The sequence below is a fragment of the Acanthisitta chloris genome, unplaced genomic scaffold (genome assembly GCF_000695815.1).
Source record: "Acanthisitta chloris isolate BGI_N310 unplaced genomic scaffold, ASM69581v1 scaffold5568, whole genome shotgun sequence".
Classification (NCBI taxonomy): domain Eukaryota; kingdom Metazoa; phylum Chordata; class Aves; order Passeriformes; family Acanthisittidae; genus Acanthisitta; species Acanthisitta chloris.
The window spans coordinates 38,010-50,439 of record NW_008687482.1 but is presented as its reverse complement, the minus strand read 5'-3'; the positions used below and the strand labels follow the sequence as shown (position 1 = coordinate 50,439).

The window sequence follows — 12,430 nt, the reverse complement described above, 5'->3', positions numbered from 1 at the left end:
GAATTCTGGCTTGCACCTTGCACAGATGTTTTATCAGATTCCTGGTGGACAGAATTTCAAGGCTTTCCTTTGTGTGCAGTAGTAGAATTGCCAAAGGTGCAGCCTGACGGCCAAATGCAACTTGCAGTGTCATGAATCATAGTTCTGCCTGAAGAGAAACTTAATGAGGCTTCACATTGCCTCTGGTAAATACAAGGAGTAAGTAATTTTTGACCAGATCCTGCCTTGCTTTCTTTTGCTCTCTGAACAGTCTGCATTGCTGGTACTATGCAATGCAAGTCAGGAGAAAGATCCCTACAAACCAAGGAACATTACATTCCAGATAAAAGATACATAGTTACCTGCAAATTCTGAGCAGCCTTGGTTGGTTTTATGAAGATATTCCCACTGAATGCAGTCAACTGGAGCTCCTTCCTGATGTGTTCAGTACCACTAATGTGCTAAGCTAAGGCAGACCACGCAGTAAGCACTTCTCTACCTGTCTGTGTACTTATACTAGAGCAAGTGTTGAAGTGTTAACTGATTTTTCATGGAAAAGTTCCAGTACTTGTTTTATAGGTGTGAGGGTGAAAAAGGGAATGAATGAGTAGGCAGAATAAGTTGTGTTGAGATAGAGCTGTCTTGTTTATAAAACTGACTCTGACAACAGGGTCTGACTTTGTTGATCTAGAAGGTTCCCAGGAAATATTGCAAGGGTTTATGTTTTATATATAAGGTGCTGTTAAATTGATGCCTCCATGACCAAATAACCAGTGAAAACCTTTCGAGGGTAGTGCCAAGTTTGTTGTGAGTTAAATGAAGGTTTTGAGCATTTTGCATTCTTTGCTGCCATGTGTTAACTGATTTTGCATCCATCCATGCAGACGTCCTAGGTGAAGTCTCAAAAGGACACTGCTTTTGGAGCAATGAACTGCTGGTTCTTGAGGGGAGCAAACATTCTTTTGGGGAAAAAACAATTGAGCACATTATCTTTTAAAGTAAAAATAGCAAAACTTCCTTTGTTTTGTCCTCCTTCAGCCATAGAACTATGCTGCAGCCCCAGCCTTCATCCCACAGCTCAGAAAAAATCCCACATGCAGCATAAACTAGCTTTTCCTTGCACTGACCCCAAGTGACTCCCTCATTGCAGGATATCAACAAAACAGAATGTCAGCAACAGCTGCTGCTTCTCAAAATGCTGGCAAGCAGTTGGCTAAACTGTACTTTTTTGTCTATTAAAAGAAAATAAACTGAAATTTAAGAGGCATATAACCAAGTTGGAAGAAGATGCAAACAGCAAGTCAGTAATTGCAGTCATAATTACTTTTTGGAAGAACTTTTCTAAAATATCCAGGTGGAAAATGCACTTTATTGTTAATATACCCAGTTAGCCTCTAATCTTCAAATTTTAAAATTAGTTTGGTCTAGCCTATAGACTTCCTCATAAGGCTCGTAAGTGTATGTTTGCAAGGTCACACATTGAAGAATGAGGCTCATTTTATTGCAATGAATTGTAAAATTGAGTGTGTATCACTTGTAATTAAGGAATGGCATTAGCATTTCCCTAGCTGGGGGACCTTTGCTGACAATACTTTGGAGCAATGTTGTGCTTTTGTTACCAGAACACCTTCCTGTCTTACCAACATGGCTTGTGGTTGGAGACAGACTAAAGAACTTTTCTTGACCAGTCAACAAAACTATTTCCAGAAAAATTATATAGGATTTAAACATTTCAAGTTTGCATCATTTTTTTCTCTTCTCTGTATAGTTCTGGTATGTGAATGCTCTAGCAAGTGAATTAATTGGGACAACAATTTAAATAATTATTAGAATATTGTTGGGATAGTAGACCAGAAATCTGATTTCTAATGATTGCACTTTCCTAGAGGATAAACAAAAGATGTACTGCATGATTTGCTTCTGGCCAAAACAACAAGAGGTTGTACTATGAAAGCTGTAGAAAGAGTGACAGTACAATGAGCAGGTATTATAAATATGTACTCAGCAGACAATTTCAAAGGAATATGCTTTCAGAAAAGCAGCATATTTCAAATTGGCAAGTTTCAAACAGAAAGAGAAGCATGAAATAATTTGTTAACATTTCCCCCCTCCCAGACTTTTATGTTATAGACTAATGCATTGTCATGTTATACACTACTGCAAGTGAAAAACCTGTAGTTCTGTTCAGTGGATATTTCAGATACATCTCGTAGTCTATGACTGAGATGTTAATGTCTTTTGATTTGAGAGTCAAATTACATCTCTTTTAGAGCTTCAGTGCATTGGCAGTTACCACAGCATTAATTATTAGAGAAAGACATGCAGAAATGTCATATTTTCCTGATTGTTTTAGTTGTTACCATTTATTTATGTTGTTATGGCATTTACAAGTCCACAATCTGTTTCAGCTAGTGGCTGTGCTAAGTTAAAACTAAAAGACAGATGCTTCCCTCTGGACTTCACTGACTAAAAGAAAATATAGATGAAAGAGCAAAGGACAGAAGGGAAAGAATATTCATCAGTTTGATGGGTATATTTTGTCTATATTAGTAACTGTCTCCTTGGTGGCATAATTTATTCCAGTGGCACAGTTATGGTGTCACCATTCTAAATCTTTCATTTGAGTCTGTACAATTAATTTAGCATGAATGATCTGTTATTCATGGTGCAAAATGTACCATGTGATGACTATTGAACTCAGTGATGGATGAACAGTCTCATATTTTCTGGGGCATGTCAAGGGATAGGTGTATGCAATTCTGCTGCAAAGAAGCTCAGAGAGCATGTTAAGTTCACACCCTGACCATACCCCATGGGAGTTTGTTTGCCCAAAACCTTGATGGAAGTCTATGAAACAGTGCCACTGCATTCGAATGGTGTCTGCTGTGACCTCAGTGGAATGATTTGTGTAGTCTCGTGTTGCTGAAATTAATTGCGGGTACTGTAGGAATGTTATGAGAAACAGCTGCAGCCCACACTTAGCCTTTGCTTTGTTAATGGTGACAAACAGGCTCCTTAAAGAAATACTGCAATGTAAAGAAGCAGTAATACTTAGGATGTGGAGAGTCATGCAGAGCAGCAGATGACTAAACTGGTCTTTCACCTTTGAAATATGCCTTATGTTCAAATAGTAATTTGGGCTACAAGTGAAAATCTATGTGAAGTCATAATAGCCCCATCAGTATATCTTATGATTTTCATATACATATATAAAAATTAGAATCAGTCCTTCTGGTTGGCTCCTTATGTAGTATTCCTGAAAATGAAAAAACCCACAACCACTAGTCTATTCAAAAGCAAATGGAAAGTGCTGTTAGACAAAAGTTGGCAAATGTTAATAATTATAAAGCAGCTCAAGCTAAGACTGTTGTAAGACTAAAAATGGTGGAGAATTAGGAGGGAAGCTGTCATTATAAATAGAATAAGCACTTAATGGCATCTCTCTCCATCTTACGTGTCATCTCTGCATAACTCTTTTTCACTTAACAGAGAATCTTTTTCATGTGGGTTCAAGGAGACAGTTACCTTTCCTAGATGTGTTATTCTTCCTAGCTTCCCTTCTTTAATGATGAGTTGGCTTAAGACTTAAAATGAAACAGTAATATATATAACTCATAACAAGACCACTGACCATTTACAGAAATGTGATGCCAGAAATTCAACTTTCAAATTGACAGTGTGGTTTCAGTGTCAGAACTTGTCCTTTTTTGGGGGCCTGGTTTAAATTTTTCCTTCAGATCTTTTTCTCCTGCATCTGCCAGTGTGTTTGATCACAAAGAAAATATCATTGTTTTTCCAGTCTTTTCTGGCACATATTGGTATCACCCAACCCTTAGCATCTATGAGATATGAAGTTCAAGGGTGACCGGGTCTGTCTTCTTGAAGGAGTAAAAATGTTTTCTAGAATTGCATGTCTCAAACCTATAGTTGGTGAGGAATAATATAATCCTTCAGCTGCTTTATTTTTACTTATTTATTTTAGGGTGCACCTGGAATGAAGGGAGAAAAAGGTGACAGAGTAAGTCTGCTTTGAAGTCAGTTTTTCTCACATTTTTAAATTAAACATAATGTCTTTAAGAGCACAGGCACTTGCTAATATAACACTTGTTTTACATTTGATTGTTTAGGGTGACATTGCTTCTCAGAACATGATGCGAGCAGTTGCAAGACAAGTTTGTGAACAACTGATAAATGGTAAACAGAGTTGTTTGTTTTGTTTCCTGTACTAGTAATTTACTATTTTGTTTGTTAAAAAGAGAAAACAATGGTTTAAATTTTAGGTGTCAGATACTGGTCACAAAGCACAGCGAGAGCTTGGCTGATCTGATAGTTGTTCAATGCCAGTGACTTGGTGGAAAAAATGTTGCACCAAATTTTTGGCAGACCAGAGGCTACCTTGGTCATGAATTAATCTGTGAGCTTTGCAAGTGCTCTGTAGGAGGAAGGTGACTTTCCTGTTGTCATTCTGGTCTAAAGTTCCTTCATCTTTGCAATGAAATCAGTATGCATTTCCTGATGAAATATGCCTTATCTTCAGGAGGAGGGAATCAATGTGATGTTCACTGTGGGTACTTTGCCAGCAGGGAAAGACAGATGAGTGTTGTGTAAATAACTGTGCACAGAATCAGCAGTGTTATTCAAGTAAAAATAATATTTAGTTGGAGAAGGACTTCAAATTGAATTTCAGTCCTCTACTGCCACACAGTGCAGCTCTGCAGCCCATGAAGTTGTTCCCTGCAGGGCCTTTCTGTCCCTGAAGCAGTGCTTTTATCAGTAGACCTGTTGAGGAGGACAGAGAGAAATGTGACCACAAATTGCTCTTAATATTCTATCTATTACAAGAGTATGTGCTGACAGATGTAAACAGATATACCTTTTTGGATCATTAAGATTGCTTGTGTACAGGGTGGAGAACAGTATGTCCTTTAAAATCTCTATGATGGCTGCTATTTAAAAGCATGTCTATTAGCCATCACAAGGGAAGGAAAGTACACTCGTGAATGTGTTAGGCTTATGAATAAGGATGTCTTATCCAAGATCTTTTAGCATGTCTTATTTGAGCATCCCTGCCTTATTTTTCTCATGCTCAGCTCATGTCTTCAAGATTAGGATAGGACTGACACATTGCACTAAGCACATAGGGCACATAGAACTCTGAGAGCAAGAGTATTGTCAAAAATTTATTTCATGATTTTAATAGCTTTATGATAAAAATTTGTTAATGTCATTGGCTTCCAGAATACTCCTTACCTTCCTCATTTACTCCCTCCCTTCTCCATTTATGTTCAGACTTCTTATCAGACATTCATCTTAAGTCTTCCTAATTCATCTGCAGTAATTCGCCACTAATTTATTAAATGGGAACAAGAATAGGATTTAATGAAGAGAGATAACTTTTTATTCTTTCCTGCTCTGATAAAAGACTTTCACTCATTTCACATTTTTCTTTTCTTTTGAAGGTCAAATGAGCCGGTTCAATCAAATGTTGAATCAAATCCCAAATGATTATTATTCAAACCGTAATCAGCCAGGGCCACCAGGTCCACCTGGTCCCCCAGGAGCTGCTGGGACAAGAGGAGAGCCTGGACCTGGAGGAAGACCAGGATTCCCAGGACCTCCTGGGGTCCAAGGACCACCTGGTGAAAGAGGTGAATAAATTCCACAGCATCCACTAGTGAACATAGTGCAGTGACTGCCAGAGGAGCAGTCAGACTGTGAAACCCACACTGAGCAGCAGTTTGTTGGGTCAGTTGGATTGCCTGAGGGACACTGATGTTCTGAAGGACAAGGTTAAATACATCAGTGATTTCCTCTGTCTCTCCTTTGCTCAGGTTTCATGAAATACAGATTGGTGTAATATTTTGGCTGCTGTCTCATGCTTCCACAGAATATCCCAGGAAACAGAAATGTCCCAGAATTCTTTTGGCACTAAACAGCTGCATCTTGAAAGGCTGTTTGGAGTAACACAACCCTTTGCAAAACAGAACACTGACTGAGAGAGAAAATGAGTCATTACAAGAATCAAAAATAGGAGTTGAAAGAATTAGGTCTACATCCTTGGCTCTTTTCAGTACTTTGAGGGAGGGAAGCAACTCTGAACTGAATCTGAGCATATGGGTAAACCTATTTTTGGCTATTTTGGATCACTGCAATCACGTGGAGTGTCTGTACTATACTGTGTTGTGGCCATTGCTTATTCCAACTCCTTTACTGTAGCATAGACTCAGTGCTGCGTTTTCCAGCATATATTTTAGTATACTCTTTAAAAAAGATGAGGAATGAATCAAGGAAGAATGAATTTCTGATTTTCTTAAACTTATTTCATTATAAGTGTTCCTAAGAAAGTGTAAAGCATCCTTTATAGCAGGATTATGCAAGCTTTGAAATACCTTCCTGTTTGCAGTTTAAAATAATAACATTCTGTGATGTTTTCAGTATCTCAAATACTTTTCTATGTTTGAGAAAATTTATTCATACTGAATTACCTTTGCATCCTACTTTATTTTTTAAGTTACTTTATTTATATCCAAATTATTTTCCCAAATGCAGATTTGGACATCTCTATAACATAAGGTTTGACCAGTCTTGTTACATTAAATAATGGGAACTAAATATGAATGTCAATGAGACCGTGAAGAAATATTTGTTGATGTGGTTTCCTTTCTTTGGTTTTTATTGCCTTTTTCTTATTCTGTAGGAATGCCTGGAGAGAAAGGCGAAAGAGGGACTGGATCTCAAGGACCACGAGGTTTACCAGGACCACCTGGTAAATATTTCTTGTTTAATCAGATTACAGAAAAGTAGGAGAAAAGGGCAATGTTTCTTCACAGGGAACCAGACTACATATGGTGAATGAACATAATTTACTCTGTCCACTTCATGTTTTTGTTGTGTATTAGAGTTCACTGAGAACTCCTACAAAAACTTGGCGATTTAGAAAGATTTTTGGATGTGGCTAATAGACATTTATCTTTATTTTGTAGTGTGCTCATCTGGCATGCTTGCTTGTGTGAAAATGTATTTCATGGAAATACATTGGCCAAATATTTAATGGATATTTTTCATAAGTGTTATCAGATGATATTTTTGCAGTATCTACTTCCATTTTTTACTTGTGGTTACAGAACGACAAATAGTTGCTCGTCTACAAAATACTCCCACATGCAGAGTTGCTAGATTATAGAGGGAGATCATTTGACCATTGGTTTTGGTCTTTGTATCATGAAATTATGTGCACTGATACCTTGGCATAAATCAGCTGCATCATTTGTTTCTGCTTGTAGTTTACTAGGCTAAAATGCCTTTTCATTACAGGACACATAAGATGCTTGCAGCAAATTGTAGCCTCAGTTACTTGAAGCTTTACTTTTCTGCTAACCATAATAAGACCAGTTCCAAAAAAAACATTACCTCATCTATCCTGGGGCTGCAGAGTAGCAGAATTAATGTACTCCTATATTTTAATTGAAATCCAGTGTGCTTGTCTAATCTAGTAGTTTCCCTTGAGATTGTCCTATCTTACACGAAGGGGAAATAAACCAGAGAATTCATTGATGTTTCTTACTTGGCTCAAACCTTACTAAATCAGTTTCTATGAATAAATCCTTAAATAAGCCACACACAGGGAATCAACTAATGATGAGTCACATTTCTAGTTTTCTTTTGTTTTTCTTTCTGTTGACCCCCATATAGCAACAAAAGTGCAAGTGCTTTCTCACCAATGACATAGCCTTGGCTGTGTAGTCTAGACAGCAGTAAAATTAGCTGTTTTATCAAGGTAGCTCTTAAAGAAAACAACCTCCCAACCTCTCAATTCTAAAATTAGGTCCACAAGGAGAATCTAGAACTGGTCCACCAGGCTCCACAGGATCACGAGGACCACCAGGGCCACCAGGTCGTCCTGGAAATGCTGGTATTCGAGGTCCCCCAGGGCCACCAGGATATTGTGATTCATCCCAGTGTGCTAGCATCCCTTATAATGGCCAAGGATTCCCAGGTAGGTTATGAATAACTCAACCTTAACCTTGCCTTAAATAGCCTTCACAGATGTGGCTGTTCATACTGAAATGCTTTACATGAGACAGTCCTGCTAGCCTGAACATACTGAGTCAGGAGGAAATGGTTGCAGTGAGCAGGTCTGCCTCATTGTAAGGTACAGATATATGAGGAGCCATTTGGACTTTGATGTATGTTTACTTGATGTTTTGTGTGGTTTGCTTTAAATAGGAAGTAGTAACTAAATATTTTAGTTGGTTGGTTTTTTTAAAAAACATAGATGGTTTCTAGTTGATAATGTTGCTCATAGGATTAAAGTGACCATTTTCTTCTCTTTTTTTCCCCCCCTCTTTATCCCCATCCCTTCCAATCGTCTTCAGAACAAGGTTGAATTCTCCATATTTATGTTGAAAAAATAAAAGGAATGCTGTGGTTGGCAGTTTCCATGTGTCCCTTTTTAAGTGATGTCAGGATTATACAAAAAATATGCAAAATTGATACCCAAAGTAAAAATTTTCCACAAAGGAAATCCATTTGGTGATAACAGTGCAGACAACTGAAAAGCACCACTGTCCTACAATTTCTACCAAGTTGAACACCATGGAGTCTCTGATTAGCCCTGGGTCATATAAGCCTTCCACTCTGTGATGTAGCTCAAAACAATAGGCTGCTTCTGGAATCAAAATGAAGGGTCACAGCGGCCACCAATTTCTAACTGGAAAGATTCTAATATATTTTAGCATGGGGATCCTGCAGGACCACAGTATTGTTAACAAATTAATATGTATGCCTTGCAAGATCTCAAAATTAGTGTATGTGATACTACTATTGGATATGGTTTGCTGTTAGAGTATTGTGCATGTACCCATGAAAAGAAAAAAAAAGAAAAGAAAGATATATATATATATATATATGTACACACTTGCAGACTCAGTGATGCTGGTTAAAGAGCCAGGTGGTTCTACAGATCTCACACAAAATTCTTATTTAAGTGAAAAATAAAGAGATTTGTACCTGTGATTCAGCAGTGTTCTCCTTTCTAGTAAGCAGCTATGTATACATATATAAATATATGCCTATGACTTAACTGTTATGTATTTAGTTGGATGAAAGTATGTTTTTGCACATCAGATGGACTTTTTAAAAGACTAACATCATCTTTGACCTGTTTCAGGTTTCGGCTAACACATTTTCTAAGTCGCCAGTGCTGCTTACAGTTTGAATACATGAAAATCCTGTTTCTGAGATGTTTGCGCACGTGCTTATTAGAAAATGAGTCCGTATGGATATTTCACCACGGATATGGTTTTTGAACCATGTTGACCTCATAGAACGGGGAGATACTTTTTACTAACACAACTCGTGAATGAGATAAAGGACAGTGATGTCAATTCATTACGCCTGTTGCATTTCAATAATAAAATAGACAGTCTTTCTTTCTTAAAAAAAGACCTAGACCATCAAAAGCCTCGGTGGCGAAGGAGGCTTGTAAAACTACTAACCAGCAAAGGTAATGCCATTAGAAGAGAGAGATTTAACCTGGAAAATGAGAAATGACTTATGTAAATAGTAAACTAATTGTGGCTTGTAAATGATTTGTATGGGACTGTATCCACTAAAATCTGTTAACAACTCTATGTGATGCTTTTGCATAAAAGCCTGCTGCTGCTTGCTGTATGCCAGAATAACATCTTTGACGACCTATGAAACCTACCTGTCTGTTGCCTGTTACCAACATGTCTCAATCGGGGCACGTGCCTTTTCTTATGTGTAATCTTGTTGGATCTGTAACTACAGTTATAAATACCAAAGTTTTATAATTATTTTTCTTCTGTTTTGCTGTAGTTTTTGGTGTTCCTGAAGCACCAGCTGTAACTCGGTCTGTTACGAGGAACAGCACGAGAAAATGACATGTACTGTATATTGCCGCTGGTGATAGCTATGTCTACCCTTACTTTCCCATTCTCAGAGAAAATTAGTATATGCCAAACCCACCCCTTAATTTTACCTGCTCCATGTCTTCTACTAATTATGCAGTTTAAAATAAAGTCCAGTGCTTGGATTTAAGGAAGTAGCTGTAAAATAATAATTTGATTTGATTTGCTTTGTTTTTGTTTTAAAAATAGTTTTACCATAATCTGTCCCTTGCATAATTTAAGACTTTCCGCAATGTTTTGTGTATTATAAATACAAAGCCTTTCAAGATGAATTTTAAACCTTTTATTATTTTACTGCCAAAAAGCATTCGTGAATGAAACTGAAAAATACCCCCAGTGAACTACTAATTTATGTATTTATTATATGAAAATAAGACTGAACTAACATTATATAGACAAACTAACTTTCATTGCATTTGTGGATTCAAAGCCATGCGATAACTATTATGTTCAATCGGACAACTATTTTCAACCAGAACCATACGTGCCTGAAAGTGGACCCTATCAGCCTGAAGGTGAACCCTTTATAGTACCTATGGAGTCAGAAAGGAGAGAGGACGAGTATGAGGACTATGGAGTTGAAATGCATTCACCAGAATACCCTGAGCACATGCGCTGGAAAAGATCACTGTCAAGAAAAGCAAAAACAAAACCGTAAAAGATCTGTGTCTTGTTTTGGTTTTTTTGGTTGGTGGTTTTTTGGGTTTCTTTGCTGTACTTGCATTTGCAGATACACACAGGGAGGGTGCATCATTCCTTTTGCAATATAGCATTCTGGTCTTTTCATATTAGACTCACCCCTGGTTTGTATCTCGCTTATGTGGGGATAGCAATGTATGTACCTAGAGACTTCATGTTGCTCTGGAAATGCTTGTAAAATACTTTTGCTTATAGTGGCTGCATACAGGTTAATGTGTGCATTCAGTTATCCCAGTGCTGTCTTTTCATTAAAATAATGTAAAAAACAAATAAAGAAAAAAAAAGAAAACCAAAAAACCAAAACAAAAATAACCACAGAGCTGCTGCAAATTTTCTAAGTACTGTCTGCTTTAGCTCTACATTTTTCTTCTTTTTCAAATGCATGTTTTCAGTTCAGTCAGATCACAGGTCTGCGTTATCTAGTTAAAAAAGAAACAAAAATTTCCCTCTCCTTCCAATATCATTGTCATTTTCTTCTATTCTGAGTTACAATCTGCAGAGCATATACTGCTCTTATACATCTCCTCTAAACACCACAAACGTTAAGTAGCTGAAATCATTGTATCAATTGGATACAGTTTAATAATGCCTGAAATCTCCTCGTTTGTAGACACAGCGACATTTATGCCAAATTGCAGTCAATCCTGCAGAGATGGAATTGCATGTTTATGTTGTATATTTAGTAATGGATTTTTTTTTCCAGAATACAATGTTTCTTAGTTATCAAAAGCAGTTGGAAATTGTTTGCAAGACTATGGATATAGAATTGCTGCTTTTATATTTTAACTGCAAATTGTGAATTTCACTGCCTTATATTATTTATTTCTGAAATGAAAGAGGCATTTTTCAATAAAACTACTGAAAATTTATATGTGTCTATTCATTTTTGAAAGGTATTGTGGAACTGATATGTGTGTATTGTATATGTTATTCACTCCATCATTTGAATATTGCAGGTACCAAAAATCAATTAGAATGGGAATAGGCCTAAAATGGGCTGCATATTTGGCTGTGGTGTCTAGAGGTGGGTGGGAGAAACCTGGAGATGTTTCCTCTGTCTGAGGTATGAATAGGATTTTTAACAAATTCAGTCTGGAAGGAATTCGGCGAAGAAAATGAGATAGACTCTGAGCATCAGTTGCTGTCTCTTTGGGGATTTCTGGTGGATGACTTCTGCAGAGAGAGAGAGAGACTCTCCACCTGAGGAACTACTTGAACTGCAGAGAGTACCAAAGCAGCAATGAGTTCAATATTAGCAAAATATCTTGCCTGATGAAGTGGGTCTGTGGTATTTGCCGAGCTCCATCCTGCTGGGACCATACATGAGCTGGCTACTCCCTGATCAGGAGGTCATCTGTATTCCCACAAGCTTTGATCACAGTGCTGGCTGTGATGTAGCTTTACCTAGAGAGGCTGACAAGAATGATTTGGAAAAGAACAGCAGTGGGCCAGAAGAATTACTTGCTGACTGAGGAGAGAGTGGACTGGTGGTGATCCTTCCTATCCATGGTATCTTAACCAAAGTCTGTTTTAGAAGTAGAAATGGCTTTCATGGTAGAACCTGGAGCAAAGCCTTTTGACTTCATTGGGAAAGCTGGAATTCTGTTTCTTAAGACATGCCACAGAAGTGAAATTAGACATGCAGGCTGATTTCCTGATCATTGGATTTTACTCCACACTGGAAGCTGTGTAGCAAATTTTTGTGTCTGCAAATGGAAATTGTGCAACTCTGTAGACTGCCTGACTGGTTATCAGTGAAATGAAATGCAAACAAATGGCATTTCAAGAGTGATCCTGATTACAGCTGTATGCCTTTTAGA

The 12,430-nt window shown here is 37.5% G+C and overlaps 1 protein-coding gene across 1 annotated transcript in view; it reads left to right on the top strand.

Annotated features, from left to right (window-relative positions):
• The window catches only part of LOC103807850 (collagen alpha-1(XII) chain-like), a gene marked incomplete at its 5' end in the record, with an annotated part of 32,285 nt that extends 21,415 nt beyond the window's left edge, over positions 1-10,870 (top strand). The window contains 6 exons of the mRNA XM_009080600.1: positions 3,962-3,997; positions 4,107-4,173; positions 5,439-5,627; positions 6,677-6,745; positions 7,805-7,975; positions 10,388-10,870. Coding sequence (XP_009078848.1) covers positions 3,962-3,997; positions 4,107-4,173; positions 5,439-5,627; positions 6,677-6,745; positions 7,805-7,975; positions 10,388-10,569 — 714 coding nt within the window. The remainder of the gene's footprint in view (positions 1-3,961; positions 3,998-4,106; positions 4,174-5,438; positions 5,628-6,676; positions 6,746-7,804; positions 7,976-10,387) is intronic.
• Positions 10,871-12,430: the final 1,560 nt, after the last annotated feature.